This window comes from Macrosteles quadrilineatus, unplaced genomic scaffold (genome assembly GCF_028750875.1).
Source record: "Macrosteles quadrilineatus isolate MER2022 unplaced genomic scaffold, UCM_ALF_1.0 Scaffold_3__2_contigs__length_128488019, whole genome shotgun sequence".
Classification (NCBI taxonomy): Eukaryota; Metazoa; Arthropoda; class Insecta; order Hemiptera; family Cicadellidae; genus Macrosteles; species Macrosteles quadrilineatus.
Genome location: NW_026542596.1, coordinates 20,846,612 through 20,867,517, shown reverse-complemented (window position 1 = coordinate 20,867,517; position 20,906 = coordinate 20,846,612). Strand labels below are relative to the sequence as shown.

At 33.5% G+C, this 20,906-nt stretch overlaps 1 protein-coding gene across 1 annotated transcript in view; it reads right to left on the bottom strand.

Annotated features, from left to right (window-relative positions):
* Positions 1-2,089: 2,089 nt before the first annotated feature.
* Positions 2,090-20,906, bottom strand: part of LOC128988989 (facilitated trehalose transporter Tret1-like) — a 38,995-nt gene continuing 20,178 nt past the window's right edge. Inside the window, exons 4-9 of the mRNA XM_054410828.1 lie at positions 19,627-19,812; positions 18,585-18,784; positions 14,449-14,674; positions 10,173-10,384; positions 9,022-9,284; positions 2,090-4,843 (exon numbers count right to left, since the gene is read on the bottom strand). Coding sequence (XP_054266803.1) covers positions 4,594-4,843; positions 9,022-9,284; positions 10,173-10,384; positions 14,449-14,674; positions 18,585-18,784; positions 19,627-19,812 — 1,337 coding nt within the window. The 3' untranslated portion in view covers positions 2,090-4,593. The remainder of the gene's footprint in view (positions 4,844-9,021; positions 9,285-10,172; positions 10,385-14,448; positions 14,675-18,584; positions 18,785-19,626; positions 19,813-20,906) is intronic.

Genomic DNA, 20,906 nt, shown 5'->3' with positions numbered 1-20,906 from the left:
TTCGTCTCGAACTTAAAAACTATCTCGAGCCGGCAAAACCTCATTTTCGGCCCTAGGTACGAAATATACTATTACATACCTAACAGTAAACAGTTTTAAGAGACTACGAAAAAGTCCGACTTCAAAACTGGTGAGAAGTTAAATGATTAAAGCATCTATTTTCAATAAGCCAAGCTCGGTCTCCTGAGCCAAAAGGGGGTAACCTTGGCAAAGCTTAGTTGTACTACTATATAAATCTCTGCCGGGTCTCGCCAATGTCAAGGCACTCCCTGCAAACGCTTACCTTGGTGTCTTACTCTATAAGTCAGGCTAGCTACCGTTCTCTATCACCAAGGGATAATCTCAGTATTTCCCAATTATGAAAAACTCTTATAAATATGTCTTATGGTCAAATGATTATAGATAAAATATTATTAGTGATAGGCACTGAGCTATAAATACAACTAGAGTTAGCAATGGTACTTTGCTATGAAATTGACACACTGTATAATATTGTAACCATAGACGGTTGTAACCCGTAGTTCATTTGACAGCAGTACACTCACATCTGTTTGGTATCTTTAGTTCGTAATTTAAATTGCCTAAGGCTAGGCACCTGTAAAAGACAGTTTAAGCTTGTATCCTTCATGGGAAAGTAGGAGATTAAGCTACAGAGTAAAAAGTAGTTTAAAAGTCAAATATTATCAAGGTTGTTTGTTTGTGATTTTCTATATACAAAAATTGATGAAACTGCTGTTGTAATTTAAATTCGGGTTATGTTAAACTAATTATAGTGAGAGTTTTTATTTGTTGTCTTACTAGTGAATGTACATTACATGTTACATGTTACAATGTTACATTCTGTTGGTGTTGTGATATAAATATTAATTTATTTAACGGATAGTTATGTTGTAAAAAGCTAGAAATAAGAGACTTTGAAAATATAGTTAGCATAAAGAAACTAATAATTACTAGCGAAATTATGACAAATGGCATTGGACCATAGATAGCTATTAGATTGACCTCCCTCCAACCCCTAACCTAAATTACTCCCCTTCACCCCCCCCCCCCACACACACACACACGCACACACCCACACACACACTCACAAAAACACTTGTCTAGTATTGTAGTCATGGATAGTCTTGAAATAGTCTTGTCAGTCTTCTGCAGGTATAATGATAAAAACCTAGTGTTTTATTTTCAAACAAGTAGGTTACGCCAACTTGTGTTCATCTACACTGTACTGTATATTTTCTAGTTTTTCTGATTAGGCGGCAACTAGGTTGAGTGGTTAGAGTGTTCAATTTCATTCACCAACGAAAATCTTTAAAATTCATTGTTGTAGCCCCGGAACTGTAATATATATAAAATATCTGGTTTTACAATACCTTTATCAGTTCCAAAAGTAACTTTCGTCAACGTGTGTTACATGTTTCGGCGTAAAAGGTATTGTAAAACCAGATATTTTATACAACGAAAATCTATTAACATCAAGTACAACTAGCTGTTGCAATTTCTTTGCAAACGAACGACACACTGTACACAATGTATACGTGCTGTTTCAAGGTTACCTAATCACTAATCAGCATGTCACGACAATACAGTTATGTTCAGAACCAACAATGTATGCTGAAGTGTTAAGACCTAAGTTCCGGATCTAGAAGTTCAGACTAAAGCACCTTGCTTCTCCAGAGACTGAATTTAACTATTTTTACTTCTTCTATGCAGGAAACCCTGAGATTTTTTCCCTCTAAATTTATAATCTTGAACTAGTGATTAACAATACAATTTTAAAAATATAAGTTCAAAAATAATACGTGAAGGAAAAAACCATATCGTGCATAATATATTGAGAAAGTTAAAAATTTATTATTATAAGACAATAACGAGAAGAACCATAGCCTACTTAAAATGTATCATGATGTCGCATTAAACTCTTAGGCGATTTATTTTATTGTACAAAATTTAATTAAGAGTTAAAGTTCACCAAACATAAAAAAAAACATTTAGTAGCCCCAAAAAGTGACACTTAATAGTAACAATGTCGAGAGAGATTTAATAAAAAAATGTATTAAGGAGTAGGGAATTTTAAAGTTATATACAGATATAGAAAATCAATTCATAATATTTTAATAGGTTTACGATAAATATACACAAAATGTACAAAACATGGCTTAAATATGATTACACCTAAGGAACGATTGTCATAACACTAAGAACAATTCGACAAATATACAGCTAACAGATCATACATAAAGCATTCAACAGTAAAATGGTAGCCTATAAAATGAAAAGCACCTTAACTCTGATGGATAACGACAAGAGGTAAACCATAACAAACCAATTGTAACAGTGTATGTAGAGGAGAAGTAACTTTACATATCAGTTGTGCATACAAGCTGAACAGAAGGGAAATAGCTAGTTATCCCCAGGATGCGAACATATAGATCTAAAACCACAGTTTGAAGGGTAAATACGGTTGTCTTATGTACAATTTATTCTTATACAATTTAAATATAATTTAAATTTCTATCATATATTGCTTGTCTTATAAAATGCTGTTATCAGAATAATCCATAAAATACACAAAAAACTATGTTAAAAAATTATAAGTTATAATATTATATAATATTTCTAACGTAAAAATAACCAACAACGAAATCAACATGAACAGGATATTTTACAAATATCTTTAACAACACAAATTTATTTTTGCTGACTCATGTAACCATGATAGTTTGTTTTGGCTTTGATTACTTATAAACTATAGCGATGTAGAAATTCCATATTACAGTATGTCAAAGCTGTTGTCAGCTAAAACGCTCATATCAAAATTGAGCTTCCGAAAACTCTTTAATTATGTAACAATGAAAGAACAGCTGATTGAAAACCGTAGAATGTCCCGTGAAAATTAGCTATTGTAACCAAATAATAAAACTAATGACGAGAGTATAGTTAAACCATTCTCTCAGAGATGACAATTCACTGCGGATGGTTAAAAAAAAGTAGAATGTCTACTTTAGAACTTAAGATCGATAACATAACTTACTGTCTTTTTACTCACATAAAATAAGTATACACACAAAATAAATATGACCTATGGGATTTAGAAACTATGCTATTTCTAGATGGGAAGAAATATTAAACCATAATCGACATGACTCATAAACCATTTTGATCAGGTATTTAGTGTGCCAGGTGGCAGTGCTTAAAGGGTGGAACACATTGTAGAAAACTTGAAAATTGTCAAGCTAATACTGTTTCACTAAAGGGAGTTATTTGTACACACCTAAGGTCATTGAGCGTAGTAACCCCTTTTAAAAAACGAAGAAAACATTCTAAACATTAGAAAGGTCAACTTAAACATAAAACATTCACTAGAAAACAATTTAACAGAAATACCTTACAGAAGAAACGCCTAACCTAAAATGTATATATAAATATATTTAATATATTAAAATTTGTATTACCTAACATTTGGATTGAATACTCAAATGATAGTGTCTTACGAGAATAATCGTTTTCATTTTATTTTAACTATACATTTTATTTGCAAAAATAGACACTTAAGACATTTTAAGGTCTTTTTTTCTTAAAATTAAAATCTGTCTCAACATGCAAAATAACGCATTTGATAAAGTAGGAAACGATTGAAGTAGTTCGCCAAGTTTCAATCGCTTAACTTGATCTAGAATTTAAACATAATTATTACGTTATTAATTTTTAACATAATCATAAGATCTTTTAACTTTTAGATACAACTTTAAATAACAGAAAAGTATTGAAAAAATATTTTAGTTTATACTTTTTATATTTAATAATAGATTTTATATGCTGAATAAAAATATAAATTTAGATTGACAGAAAAGAGAACAACTGAAAGGTATAAAACCAAAGCTTGAAACTATTATAAAGAAGAGTAGGCTGATAAAAAAGTGTTTTCAGTTTCACCATAAAAGGTTGATCCGCTAAAAAGTGACTAGGATTCTTAACTATCCACATTTAAGTTTTTGGAGTAAAACACCTAAAAAGTACAATAAAGCTGACAAAATGGAAATAAATACCGAATGTCATGACTGACGATGTCAGAAAACTAGCCAAAACGTGCCATTTTTCCTATGTACCTGAACAGTGTGAATCAAGGTAGAAGATCACTTTAAATGTTTATTTTAAACTGTGTTTTCATATTTGCTTGAAGTGATAAAATATTAACTCAATAAAGTTTGCCGTTGACACTGTTTACAGCAAAAATTGTAAGAAAACTATAGGATGTTTCAAAAGTAGAAATGGTAACCCTTCTCAAATCGATGGCGGACAAAATACACCATACAAAAATAAGGGTCTATTGATTGTAGTCAACTTCAATGTAGAATCTTGTCAACATTAAGTTTTTTTAGTAAAAAATACTGAAGGAACCACTGGATCCCATTGGATTTACCGACTTCCCACCACAAAATCTGCCTCTGAATCCACCTCTGAAGCAAAGATATCGTTGAACTTACATAAAATTAATCCAAATCATAGCCTACAATTTAAAATACATCTCAGGACTAAGGAAAATGTACATGGCTAGTCGTGTCATTCAAAACACAATGTTTTTCACGTATTGCACTAATTAATAGGAACTACTCTGTCAGTCTTCTTGCTCTGGAAGAACTTTTCAATCTCCTCCAAGTTCTTCCCCTCCGTCTCTGGAAGACAACAGTAGATGAAGAAGAGTCCAGTGACTCCCAGACCTCCGTAAAGGAAGAACACTCCGTGAAGCCCTAGGAGGTCTTCTATGTTGACGAACGTCTTGGTCACCAGGAAGTACATGATGTAGTAGGCGGCTGAAGATACGCCTCCACCCACACCTCGACCCCTGCACAATGGTCGAAATCGAGCATAAGTGCGATATATATTAGACACTGTAATACCGATCTGAGCAGATGTTGACATGAAATCATCACGTGGCTGAGGACATAGTCTAAAGTAGTTTTAGTACATGAGTCAATACATGACGTATTAAGGTCATGGGGTCATACCATTGAGGTTTTATAAAGTAAATTACATTATTAAGACATACATTAGATTCAAATTGGCTATCTCAAGTAGAATCTGAGTTAGTTAACAGTCACAAAAGATGCACAGATTGTAAACTATTGGATGATTTTACTGATGGAAGGAACAACCAAACACAGTTTGTCCAGAAAATGGTTTGTACACAGTATTTTAAGATTCTACACACAATTGTTGACCTATATATTTCACAAAAATAATATTTTACTTCGTAACAGTACGAAATAGAAATGAAACATGTACAAATAATCAAACATAAGTAGAGAACCCGTGAGGCTCAATGATCTCCATGATATGAAGCATAACGCTGAGGAAAACGTTATGCTTAAATTCGAGTAATTCTAGTTACATCTTAGAGTTGTTTGAAAACTTGTTAGAAACTAATTTTAAATATCTCTATTTGCGTCGCGTCGTCAAGGTTCACATACATTATTTTTTATCTCAGTTTTAACTGATAACTTCTAATGAATGCTAAACGCTCTGCTTCAATTCGAGTTAACATGTTGCAACAAAGTTTTTCCAGTATTGAGAATTGAAGAAAACTGTTGCCTTACTGTGTTAAGTAATTTAAGTTGGGTCATTTTATTTCTTTGATTTGAGACATCCCCCTAAACCAACGAATTTTCCCCGTAGAGAATCCTGAAAAGTAGGGTGATATAAACCATTTTATTTACTCCATTTCTATCCACAAACTCTGGGTTACCAACTGGACAGCCATAATACCTGTCCCAAAGTTTAGAAAGTATGGATTTATTTGTCGAAATAGGTTGGATAACTCTTGTAGCTATAATATTTGGATATAATTTTCATTTTCTCTCTTTGAACAGCGTATATTATTTGCCTCTCCTGAATCATAAAAATAAACTTGACCGTAACTACTCGATCGTTAAATACATAAACACTAATTCCTTCACTTATGTTTGATCTAATATTGCCACTAAAACTTTCAATAGCAAATGAGTGTTTGAAACTTCCTATTTTTGACTTGAAATGTCAGGATTGTGTTGGTGAATTCAGTCAAAAAACTGTGTATAAGTTTGTCCGAGGAACTGGAAACATAACCTAGAAGTAAAAAATCCACTTGCGCTTTTCTCAATTGAAGTAGAGCGAGTAATACAAACGTTTACAATAAAAACATAAGGTCCGCCAAAATTTGGTATAATCTAACTACTTGAACTTATCGTAGCCAAGACATTATTATAGTTTCTACTAAATGTTTTGAAATATCTCGATCTGTCAGTGTCAGAAGTAAACATTTCTTGCATGCATTTATTCGATCTGACATTAATCAAGTTTACTTTACCACCGTGACAACACGATGTGCTTCGTATATTTTTTTTTACTTCCAAAGTAAGTTGCATAGCCGAACTGGCAATTATTATTCATCTCACCAAGTGAATGTGTATCTGGATGGGTATTTGTTAGACCAGGTATCTCTTTTTCTACTTTTCTCATACGCATAAGATATTTATTATTAATCGTCTCATCCTCCCGTTTTCAATATTTCTTCTTTGAACTTGAGACATTTTCTGTTCTTCCAACAAAACTGATTAACTGTTTAACTTGGTATTAACATTGACTATTAGATAGATAGTCATAGGTATACCTACTGAATACCTGGTGGATTAACCTACTGAATATTACAAACATTAATATTGACTCCCAAAAAGCTAATGAGTTTCTTTTTATAAACAGCTGTGTTTTTGATATTAAATTTGTTATATGTATTTCTTATGGGGGAAACTCCGGTATGGATCATAAACATAAACAAATGACGTTGTTGGCCCAAATCCTATACTAATAGCATTAACATATGTTTTGACAGTTCCATTTAAGCATTGCTAAATCATGTTTATTTTCGGGCCAAAAACGTCATTTGTTTATGTTTGTGATCCATAACGGTATTTTTCTAGTATTCGTTGGAAAACCCGACTTTTGAGAGGGTCTCACACCCTTAAGGGTAGGACTTTTAAAACCTTATTGCAAAACTACATATTGAGACGAATCTTTTGACACCTTAAACGTTGGAATTGGTCCACAAATAGGGAAGGAGTTGTGTGAACAAAAACGGCTTATATTCACGTATTATATATTGTATATATCATATAACTGTTTTACACATAATGGTGCTTTTAATATGTAAACTATAGAAAGAGCGAAATCAATTGCTCAATTGAAATAAAATAATTAAATTATATAGGTTACGTAGGAATATATTCAACTAAGATTGTTAGGAAATTTTGAAATTCCCTTTAAAGCAGGTACAGTATTTCAGACGTGAGCATCAAATGATTACAGCTTGGCCTCTGACTTGGTAGGTTTGAAGACATTGCTTGGTGCCTTCAATAAGAGAACGACACTCTGCACATAACATTCAGGCTGGGCAAGCAGCATAGTACTATTGAAGGCAGTTGTGGAATTTCTCTTGCGTTTATGTCTGAGTGTTTCGTCTAATTTAAGTATATCTAAATTGTAACAGAAGCTCCATATTGAGCATTTTGAAGTTTATTGAGAAGTTTATTGAGTTTAAAGATTTACAGAAAAATATGTTTTGATTAACCTATTTACTTTTTAGACAACAACAATGCAAAAGTTGTGATGTAAAAAAATGTAATGAAAAATGTAGAAGTTTGATGCTAGTAATCAATAATATGATATTTGATATTAAATTTTCCTTAAAGAGAATTTTACTAATATTAAAACAAAAAACAATTGTTAGAGTATGATAAGTAAATTACTTTAAATATTGGAATATATCATCATGGTTTTTAACTATTTTTTCCCCGATTACTTTGTGTGGTTAAAAATGGTTTATTTGGTCAATTCAAATTTCTCATAGCATCATTCTAATAAAACGGCACATTTCTGAATTATTTTCCTTAAACGTTTCATTTAGAATAGTTTCGCCCTTCAAATCAATTTTGACTTTATAAGTGCTGTATTATTTAACAGTCAATTTAACTCGTTGTTTTAATGAAGTGTAAATACAACTCGGTGTTGGATTATGGTTCAAATCCCAAGACCCATTAACAACTGCTAATAATGTATAACTACGCAATGCAAACCAGTGGGAAACGTGTTAATCAATCACTCAATGTGGCTAGGGAGTTTATAGATTAATTGTTAAGTATACAAATACAACTGGTTTAGTGTTAGCTAGGTTGTTACTATACATATTTACAGTTTGAAATAAATTACAGTATAGTTCACGTAAACTATTATTGCTGATTGTGATTCGATGTATACAGGATGAACAACTTAAATGACATGATAAAATATACACAAGAAATTTCAAAGTTGGCTGCCATATTGGAAAATGGAGGCTTAATTTCGAAAAACTAAATTCTTATTTTTAACTGCCACAAAAAATAAAGGAATGTCCTCCATTTAAATTTGTCTCTAATTGTTATCGTTTCCCATATCAAAACGGTGGCCTCCTTGAGTTGATCACCCTGTATTATTCAACGTTCAAGTAACTACTTGATTGATATTTACGTGTTATTTAAATTATGTAAATTACTACTTATTTCGTAGAGGAAAAAGAGCCATAAGTAAGACTTAAACCTAATCTTTCAGCAGCCCTAAGGCTTTGTGGAGCTCATGTAATTGTCACTTTCGTGCAAAGTCCATATCATTGTCCTCATTTAACCTTCTGCGATGTACAACGCGGAGGGGCTCGACTAGTGTTGCCAACCTTAGGTTGGAAAAGGGACATCCCCTCCCTCTCCCCGAGTAACATAGGCTTAAATACGGGCATAAGGAACCAGTACTCTTTGACATATATCTTTAATATATATATATATACATATATATATATACACACATATATATATATATATATTTAAATAGCATTCAAGTGTAACTTTAGTATTTACGAATAGCGGTGGTTGAGAGTTGTTTTATAACTAAGTCTATCCATTCCAGCAAACATGCCTCTCTACCCCGTAACAATAAATTATAATATACTGAATAAATCTTTACCTCGTAGGGAACACCTCGGATATAAGTGCCCAAGGGACGGCGGCGATGCCGATGTTGGTGAAGAAGAAGAGAGCTGCAAACAGCCCGAGGGGTATGAGGGGCTGGTGGAAGCCGTTGCGAGCGGCGAGGGCGTAGCCCCCCAGTGACAACACCGAGGTGGCACACATGAACATGGAGATGAGGGATATCAGCCGCTTGCCCGCCCGGTGGATGGTCAACATGCAGATGATGGCACCGGTGATCTGCAACAGCGCTGAGGCAACCTGAAAAGAAGAGTTGGAATTATGAGATGCTTTTCAGAATTTTCGTACTTGGCGTAAATTATTGGGCTCTCAAGAATAGTTGTTAAACCGAACATGCAAATTGTAAGAAGATCGATGATGTTTAAAGGAGTTGTTTGAAGTTTTTCATTGGAGATATTCAAAATATTGGAGATATTCAAATATAACAGATTTCCCAGTATTTGTTTATTTCATGCTCATTTCAATGCCCCTATGAAAATATTTGACAAGTTTTGATAATCTAGATCACGTTTGATAATTTGGTGCGATTTTATCAAGAAAAATTTTTGATCAAATTTTTAGTTGATGTTCACTGAAGAAGTTAGTCAAAACTTGATCGAACTCGGTCAATTAGCTGATCAACTATTCTACTTGAGCAGCTTCGATCAAGGGTCTTCCCCGCCCCTTGGTGAGGAATAGGCTAGTTCAGCACCAACGTCCAAACGTCTCAGTTGTGTGCGCCACTCGGTATTGTTTCATGATACACATCTTTTCATTTTATTTACATGTCATGCACATCATTCAAGTTGTGGACTACGTTTTAAGCTTAAACTTTTAAAACTTAAAAACCAAAACAATCATCAACATTTTATGGCATATTTCATACATCATATTTAATACTGTGTAAAGTGAAGGGATCAAATGTTACAGATTACAACAGATTTCTAACAGTTGCATTTTGTACAAAAACGTTCTGAAAGTTCAAGATAGTCTATATAGATTGGCTCTACATATTATTCAGAATTAAATGGCTTTCATAGTTCAAACACGATACATAGCTTAATTATGTGATATAAGTGTGTTAAATACAATTTTACGATTTCACTAGATATGTCCTTCAACAAAAGATAACACGAAACCTGTACTTACAGTGAGCCAGTAGGGGTCGACAGTGAGTTCGAACCGTTTGAAAGTGATGACCATGTACGGCCTAAGCCCTGTCAGTGCTCCACAGTGGTAGAAGAAGAAGTAAAGGACTACGAGTCTCAACGGCCTCATCATCTCCGGCCGTGTGAGGTCCTTCAGCTTCTCACAGAACGACAGAGACCCTCTGGGTGGCCGGGACTCCTCCAGCCGAGGTCCTGTGAGAAAATAAAAATGAAAATGTTCTTAAAAACAATTATTTTAAGGAGGTAATGCATCTTAGGGGTTGTCCTTAAATTTACATATTGGCTTGAAAATAATTTTCTATTCCAATAAAAATGAGGCAAACCTCAGTAGCTTAACCTTATTCTACCACATTTTACAACTTAAAAAGTCGTATTCTTCATTTTATCTTTATATTTACTCAAGGAATCAGTAGGTAAATTATGTCCCCACCTTTTTTGAACACCCTGTATAAAATTGTTTCAATGCTCATGTTTATTCATTTATTATTGATGATGTTATTTCACTACAACTCTTCAAAAGACAGTTTAATGGATTATTAATTACATTTAAAAGTAGGATTAAATTTCCTAGAATGAACGCTCTGATTTACATTGTATAATTCAAAAAACGGTAAAAAAAACTGAGGATACAGTATTGAGATTTCTCTTTGAGGGGCTTTTTCAGCTGCTTTTAGTTAACAAAACTGTATTTGCCTATATTCAAAATTGTTACATATTTGGATTGCAGACTCCCAAGCAAAGTGCAATACTTTTCTGGATCTAAATGAACACATTTTAGTAAAACTATTTTTATTCTTTACTATTTTATGCATTTAGCTATAGAACAAAATCACAAAAAATAATATAGACATTGCTTCGCCCATGATCTTTTGAACAGGTATTTTTTTTTACAAAAGGTGTAGTGAAAGCGTTTGAAACGTACCAAATACAGGTTCAATGCTACAATGCACTTACAGATTACTATTGAGTCCTACAATCAGTTTGAAACTAACCAACTAAAAATTATATATAATCCAAATTTATTTATTATACACTAATTTATAATGATCGCTGTGACATGGAATCTATTCCAAATACTCCAATAGGCCTACTACATGGAGAATTATAATGGCGGTAGATGCGGTCTAATGCCGACACTAGTCTACCGCAAGTAACTATGTATGTCTGTGCCGCTGCGGTCAGGCTAGTCAATTTACAGCATTCAGATAAAATGCCGAAACCGGTTTCGAACCTGCTGCAACCGTCTGTCACTTTTTGCCCATCTTTATTCTTTATTCTTCACGATTGTCAGTCAATCTGTAAATCTTTATACCAGGTCTACACTTGTTTTAATGCCAATGTGAATATTGAAGTAATTTTTATCGTGTGGAGCTGATGTCCGAATTCTATAATGAATAACAGTTTATGTAAGTAGAGTATGAAGTTTACTCTAGGTCGAAAACCGTGACATTTAAGTAAACTGTAAGTAAGGTGTGAGTAAGGTGTACTTATTATTGATATTAGCAAATGTTCGGTGCAAACCATTATACTTGGGAAACATTACTAGTTCTAGCTAACGTTAGTAAATCAACAACTGGCAACAAAAAATCTTAATGTCTACGATTACATTGATTATTAATTTGTTAAATAATACGCCAATGATCAATGTATGGCTAAATAAATTGCTGGCCTTAATCTATAAGAAATATACAGTATATTTCACACTCATTTTGCGTATTTGAGTTTGAATACATCTTTTTTAAATCTCATCCCAATATAGCAATAAACGATGAAGTAAAATTGTGCTGAACGAAAGATAATGTATGAAAGTGACATCAAACTAATCAAGTGTTAAGGGAAGTACTAGTAATTTGAGGTTAATAATGATAAAACCAGTTTGTGAGATATTTCAGGTGCTAGAAATATATTCGGATATCATTCTTTATATTGGCAAACATTAGTGCTGTCATTGTTGCAAAAGTTAACAAATATTCTGTGCACTAATATCCAAATAACGCAGAGTCAGATGTCGGAACAGCTGACCGATAGCTGATAGTTATCGCTGATGTGACAGATCAATAAACTAAAACTTGGACGATGTCTAATAACTGACCTATTGGAATTGGTGCAAAATTTAGAAGTTTTGACTATTCATAGAACTCAAAACTCCATTCCCATGTTAAATTTGTCACCAGGCGCTGATGTAAGTAACTGAATTCTGGCGAATATTAGGGGTTTTCAAGTAAATCAAACGCATGTAGGATGACTTATTGTAAGCTATAGCATCTGTTATGCCCCATGAACTATCTCGATCAAAAAAAGGACGAAATCAAAATTTTAAACAGTAGCACAATCTATAGCTGGCTCTAAGGAATTACGTTATTTTAACATAAAATTGGGGACAATTGGTCCATATGAGATGTCTACTTTAATACCCCTAAAGTCAATGGTAGAACAGAATCATACTGAATTAAGTAAGTATGGAAGTAGGGCTTTGGTCCTTTTATTACCTGTGTCACCAAAAATAAGACCATGTTGTTCAAAAGTTTAAACAAGTTTTCACGGGTGCTTTTGATCAGCCTTTAGTTAATTTTGTAAAGGGAAATGAAATAATCCTACAATACGAATAGTTTTTGGAAAACAAGGATGAACTAGTTGAAACATAAATAGCTCAGATAAATGGAATGAATGTAAATCTGTTTGAATTCATTTACAATTATTATTAAAATCAATAACCTTGTGAGGAAAATGTACCTAGTTCACATAAAGGGAAACAGATTACAAAAACTAGTTTTTTCAAGTTTTACAAATCAGTAGGAAAGGAATACAAGAAAGTTTGCCAATAAAATGGAATAATAGTGGGCGAAAAAATGTTGAGAAAATAAAGGAAGAGTTTGTTTTAAACTCCCGTCCAGTAAAATGTCTCAAGAAATTAAAATTGACATTTGAGATTGCTCGGGGGAATAATTTTGACAGTGAATAAGCTAGCATTTACTAAGAAACGTAATTTTTCGTGTAGGCTGCTAATTTGTTAGTAACCTCACTGACAATCCTGTGGTAACATCCAACATAGACTATGTACATAAGGTCTATTCTATTTTTACACAACTATTTATACTTAGCAATTTCACTTACTTAGCAATAGTAAAAGATGCTAGTCGAGATTAGTAAGAAAAACATTTTAACATTAAACAACCGTTTTGTCTATCAACCTGCCTTACGTAACTATTTTAGATGTCGTTTACTAATTTATGTATTTCAATAAAAATTGCAGCTGAGGCCAAATTGACCACGCTTGGGGTTAAACAAACTGGCAAATTCTAGGTCCAAAGTAAAGTACATCATTGGTCCACTCAGTCAGTAATACAGTATTGAAATATTTCAAAATATGATGAGTTTTAAATGTTACTGGACGTATCAAGTCGTTTTAGCGAATTTCCCTATAGGAAAGTAAGCTATTACCGTAGGTGGCATGGTAAGACCTAGACCCGGGACCGATTTACTTTTTTCATTTTGATGTCCCCAGAGGCCAAAAACACCATTCGTTAAAATTGTTATATATGTATATATATATATGTGTGTCCGTGAACGCGATAACTTGAGTAATTTTTGTCCGATTTTGATGAAATTTGGTTTCAAGGTGTAAAGCAGGATATACTTGAATGAGTTCGCGAACCAGCATGATCGGACTATGGGAACGGGGGTTTATGGGGGGTTTTATGGGGTAAAAATAGGTTTTCCCCATTTTTGACCCTAAAAACACAAAATTTCACAATTACTTTCCAAACCATTATGTAAAGCTTAAAGAAACAAATAATTTAGTATTTTGAAGCGTTATTATGCGCCTAATCGTTACGGAGAAAATTAAAAAAATTTTAATTTTAAAATTCCCATGTTATTTTTATGGAGAATAAGTCAACTGTTGTAGTTTGCTTATTTATGAACATATTTTGATCAAATTTGGAAAATACATTAATTTCTTACTAAACTACAATACCTATTAACATTTTACATTAAAAAAACACTTTTTTACCCTCCCTGTTGCAGCAAACCTAAGTACTCGTTAAACTAATTCTATTTAAATAGGGAATAAATGTGATATATTTAAGGAGACATTTTAGTGTAAATTCAATTAGGCAAATGGAAATTCGCTAAGTCTTCAGGTTTGCTGCGGCGGGGGTATTATAAGGAACAGAACAGTCAGTAATGCCATTCAAACCCATCATACTATTTGATGCCCCCACTTCATCATTATAATAACATACGTTTGTACATACCATTGCCATTCTTGGGCACCTCTATGTAGATTTGCCCCTTGCGTGGGGACCGGGTATTCGGAGTCCACTTGGGGTTCTCCAGTCTAGACTTCTCGTAGTAGGCCTGGAGGTGAGTGAACTCTCTCCTAACCTCCGAAGGAGTCACCCATCCTCGCAGCCAACACAGGGCTGCCTCTGCTTCCACCACGCGCCCTTTCTTGAGCAGCCACAGGGGCGACTCCGGTACCTGGGGAAGAAGAAATATAGAGATGTAGCCAAACGCAGATTTGTAAAAAAATATAGGTTGAGAATGTGTATACTTCTAGGATTCGAGGTAATACATTTGACCCACAAAACATATATTTACAAAACCCGAGGAAAAGGGGCATTTTGAAGTGCTGTAAAAAAACCCTACGAAAAAAACTCTTAAATTTGTACGGTTATAGTGGGACATACCATGCCAAGCACTGCAACGTGCAGTGCAACGCTGTTATGTGTACGAAAAGGCTTGTGTGATGCGCGTTACAATGACATCTACGTATTTTGCTATTGTGGGGTATATGTGTATGTGTTTAAAATTGTAAATAAATGTGAGGGAAGCTCACATAATATATATCAATATACTCAAATGTTTGAGGTTCGGGAAGGGTTGGGCAGTTAACAATAACAGCATACATATTTGGTTTGCATGGAAAAGGTTTTGACCGAATAATGTTTTCTAAAACTGATCCTTTATTTTTTTATTTACAATGTAACTAAAAAAAACAAACAAAAAAAACGAAACAATAAGTACGAGATATTTCGATAATTGGATCAACAACCATCTAAAACCATTGAGTCATATCCATTAATTTTGCTTAAGACAATTTAGTGTACAATAGACTGTTACAATTTTACAACTCTCATTGTTACAGAAAGTTAACAATGGCGGCTATTGTTAAACGATTCACAGCTTAAAATAGGTCAATAGTGTTCTTTATTCATTTAGCAGTCTAATTTTGATTCCAACGAATAGTCGAAAACGCGGAATATATTGTGGTTTTAGAACATGTCATATGTATCTACAGTATCTCTTAGAAATATTAATAATATTAGACAAATTAGGGACACGGATAATCTTATATAAAGTTTCGATATGACCTTTTGAGGCTTCTCTGAAGCTAGTCCTACTTGGCCCATTGCCAATGTTCTTAAAGATCAATTTCCTTAGTAAAAAAGAGGTTATGTTAAGCTCTGCATCGAGTATACATTATACGAAATACCCTTAATAGCTGTAGGCTACGTCAGAATAGTTTTTGATCAACCATATTATTCATCAGATTAATTGAGATTTGGTCCGTTGTTCTTCAAGCATATGTATTAGTTATGCGTTTATTAAGTGTTTCATGCGAATTTACACCAAAAAGACCAACATTTATGGTCCTAAGTCAAATTATTTTGTTCTTTTAAAGTTGATTAGGTGTTTTTTTAACATTCAAAACATTAGTCTTTAAAGTTAAAACTAAACACTTAAACTTAAGAAGAGGGAAGCAAATAGTGATTCAATAGGCTACATTTTTTGAAACTGGTCCAAATCAACAAAACAGGAAGAAAGACGCCTAGAAGTAGAGGAAAATGTCAAGCCATACATTCATAGATAAGGAATGGATCTGAATAAACATTAGCCACGTGTTTGGTAAAAAACGTGGAAATGACACAACATTCTTTGTATTAAATTACGTGATTTGAATTCTGTTTGACGAAGATCTTTATTTGACTCGTATAAGTAAAATGGCCATGCTGGCGAAATAAGATGATATTGCACTTTGAGGGGGTTTTAGGCAGCTTTTGGTTTAAGCTGCTTCACTTCACATAATGCTATTTTGTGTTTTAAAATGTTCCAATTGCCCACTAAATATTTTACCCTATTTCTAGAACGAATAAAGAAACAAGCAATGCCGTTTTCATTGGAAAGAAAAAAAGTTTGAGAAAGTGTTTTTTTACATTTCCTACTAAGATAGTAGAATTTGACAAATTATACTTTTAACATTAATAAAGTTCACATTAAATATATGAGATAATAGACTATAAAACGGTACCAAAATCATTTCTAAAACGTGTAACCGAAATACATACATACATTATTATAGATACTGTACAAAAGATTAATGTACATTTTCATTGTAGTGAGGTATTTTACTTACTTAAAAACCTATAAATAAGTGACTATTATTGTACATAATATTAGTAATCATAAACAAGTGTACGGATTGGTGAGACAACACTTTATTATTGATAATGTATGCAAATAAGTTCTTTTACATATCATTTTTGTTACAACTATTTACTTTTCCAGACGCTTAATCGGTACAAAGTAAAGAAGATTATTTATATCATTTTAGAAGATTTTTTTAACTTGAATATCTATAAACTCTAACAATAGTTAATAGAAAGACTTTTTGTGTTTTAAGAAACATTTAAAATGATATAAACAATATGTTAACCTAATGACCAGTGTTAACGAATTATATTTTATGTTTGACTTGTGCTCATGTTTGTACAGCAATACATAATTATTGTTCAACGTCAAAAAACCATTATACATTTAGTGAATTACAAAATTATTATGTTGTCAGATCAAGATTTATATAATTTTTCAGGGCCCACTTAACATATTACAACCTATGGCTTGACATATATTTTTACTTAGTTAAGTTATTCAAATGTTTTTAAAGTCGTCCATTGGAGATGGGTATTCAAAACCCTCTCTAGTAATTTAATATAGAAGAATGTCTGAGAAAAGGACAAGACCTCGGGATTAACAGATTAGAAGCCGTCGTTATCCGATGACGTTTAGTCTCAAGATAGAGAGAGAAACGAAATGAGAGAATCCTTCCAAGTTCCTGGTCTCATCAATATGTAGGTCTTTTGGTGATTTAAAATGTTGAGGTTGTTTTGATTCACATGTATTCTTTTTTGAGTCACAAAGAAAGATATTTTATAAAATTTATCATTGTTTCTAAACTCAAGGCTGGTATATCGCCCAATCTCTGAGTTGTTACCGACACATAATGAAGCCCACTCTACTTTAACTATACTTACTATACTAACTATACTTTATTGAAACTTCTAAGGCTACCAAAATTCGTCAGCGGAAAGAAAAGAATGGCTTGAAACGTGCGATATTTTTAAGACTAGGTATCAAACATTTGATCAGAGGTTGATTTTTACAAAAGACCTTCACAAAAAAAGGATTGCACGATAAGGAAGTAATGAGTTAGATCTTTGATTCGTAGATAACACAAAATGGATATTGGAGAAACTGTATAGTAAATCAAACACAGCTTAAATCGTAGTGTAGTCAATTCAACCGAAGGAAAACCTCAAGGAGATTGAAATATCGATATTTTTTTGAGATATTAGGTTTAACATTGTATTTTAGGTCTCATGTTGAAATTGGATCTAATGCTATGTCTGCTTTTTGGGAAATTCTGACGAATAGATAGGTTTTTAAATTATCTTGTAAAATGTTATTTTCGAGTTTTTAGTGTCTTAATCCGTAGTTTATCTAAAGCTTGTATCAAGATTTCGTTATGAGAAGCGATTTTAATTAATCTTTAGTTGAGTACTTACACTACAGTACATATCAACGACAAATCTTTGCGTCACAAAACCATTCTTTCATCAGGTAATCCTTTCAATAAGTGGATGTATTTTATAAAGCTAGGGCCATTGGGATAAAAACAAAGACAATATGAACAGGTTTGTATGTTTGTTAGAGCTCTTTGCAATTGCTAATGCAAAGTAGAACCAGGATTAAGTAACAATTTCACTAAGAGACTTTCATTGAGATTATCGTACATTAGTAAAATTTCATCAGCAATACACTAAGGCTTAAATGAATAAAGTGAGGATTATTGACACAGTATGTGGGTGTACGAAAAATAATGAAACAGAATAACAGATTTTGAAGTAAATGGTATACTTGTAATTGTATACCAAGGCAAGTAAATGAAACCACTCTTCTTTAATTTGGTAGGATCCATGGGAACCAAAAACACATTTTTTTTTTTGGAATAAATAATGCTTAGGCTGATTACACCGGTGCCATAGACGTCATGTTATAAAACTCAAATTGCCATGCCCATCCATAAAAAAATGCAAAAAATGAATATTACCTGAGAAATGGCAATTACGGTAAGCACCGGCATGATTGCGCTACAGGCAGACGCGCTCCGCCAGTCTAGCAGAGTTCCTAGGAGGTACATGACCAGGTAGCCTATGGGCACCTGCATGGAGGTCAGTGTACACATGTTGGCCCTCAGGTGTGGTTGGGTGATCTCACCCACGTATGAGAGGCAAGGAGCCTCCATGAATCCTGGGAACACACAAGATATAACAGTGAGACTAGTCTAGCAGAGTTCCTAGGAGGTACATGACCAGGTAGCCTATGGGCACCTGCATGGAGGTCAGTGTACACATGTTAGCCCTCAGGTGTGGTTGGGTGATCTCACCCATGTATTAGAGACAACGAGCCTTCATGAACCCTGGGAACGCAGAAGATATAACAGTGAGACTAGTCTAGTAGAGTTCCTAGGAGGTATGATGAAGTATATTATAGGCTTCTGAATGGAGGTCAGGAAACACAATGGGTATGGTAAACGATAATATAACATAACAAATTAATATTTAAAGAAAATCATAACTAGAGAAAGAACAAAAAGGAGTTAAGATTGATAAGATAGGGGCTTAAAGTAGTATAATCTAGAGGGTATTTTATCGTGTCAGGTGGTTCTATAAAATTTGGCCACACTAAAATGAGAGTATAGAGCCTATAAAAAATTGAGAGTTTAATATATTTGCATCTAAACGTTACATATATCGCTAAATGTGTTTCATCACTATGTTTGCTAAGTTTCCTCAAAACGTTACACTTGATTTCAACTAATAATCGTATACACCATAATAGGTTATTCTTTCCTTTGGAAGGAAAATACTTTTGTTCAAATTTTATTCGCAAAACTTGTTTCTCCTGAAAGCTGTACAAATTGTACACTTGAAATGTATATTTTTTCACTCATACTGTTTTCACTAGACGGTACATAATATATAAATATAAATCATCATCAGACCCAACAGGCAAATGAACTTGAAGCTTTCCTCGGAAACATAATACATAACATAACTGTTAAACCTGCCAATTTAGATTCTGGCACTCACCTATACTGAAGCCCATCATCAGACCAGCGAAATACAAGACAGCCAAGTCTTGAGCAAAGTACATCAGCAGCCAGCCTGCTAGTTGGGGAATAGCTACGAACATCATGCACTTCTTCCTACCAGCTGCTTCACTCAGCACTCCGCTCAGCACGCTTCCCATTGGCTGGAACGCTAGAATGATGCCAGCTGCAACAAGGACCAAACATTAGTAAAGCATTTTGCTATTCACATTGTTTATAGTCCATAATAATTCCCGTCAAAAAAAGCTTTGAAATTTTAGTCAACTTGGTGTTGTGTATTGCAGTAGGTAGAGTTTTGATTGTAATAGCAAGAACAGCTCATAACCCTAGCCCTATCGAATTAATTAGGCTATCTTGGAACCATTTTCAAGTGGTCAAAAATGGCATCATTCCTAATCACATGTTCCATAGAATAGTGTACATATCGTTCACTGGAAAGGGATTCCAATACACTTATTGATTATTATAGGTTCTGAACACCGAATGTCAATGTTACATACAAAAATACTGTTTTTAAACTCTAAGTTCGAAGATATTTTAAACAGTGTCGTGGTCATAGCATTATTTCGGAATCATCAAGCTAAGTAAGAAACATTTAAGTTCGATTACTGGGCAAATCTGATTCGTCAAAACAAGAGTTAATCAGATTAACTCAGTGCAGCGTAGAGAAAACCTAGGTGATTACTGGGATATGAAATGCAACCTCGTAAGTCCAATTCTTTGTTTTAATATAAGAAGAGACAAATTTATGCTCGGACACGAGGTGAGTAAAAACAGTAAATGGAGGACATTCCACAACAAGTTATAATCACACCTTGGCCCCAAACTGTAGTTTGTCGTTAAATACATATAATTTATCCTACGCATTTTTGAAACCAATTAATAGGGACAACTGCAGTCAATGAAGTCAATTATAAGTTCATACAACAATTAATCGCAGTTCAACAGGGGTCATAACTGATTAGAACTAATTGATCACACAATAATTGACCTAGGATTCACAAGAGATGTGGCATCTAGTGCTGATTCACATATCAAAGTTAAAGTTGACTTTAAAATACCAGAGATATTATAATAGAGGACAAGCACAAACCCCCACACACACGATGGCACTTCAACTGATTAAAACCTATTAAAACAACTAGGCATTCCATCCCCATGTTAAAGTTTTCGCCACTATTTTTCTTCGAAGTTGGTGCGAAAGTCTTTCCAGTAGAAAATAAAATGTTTTGCACTAGCGCTTTCTGTGACTGGCTCACA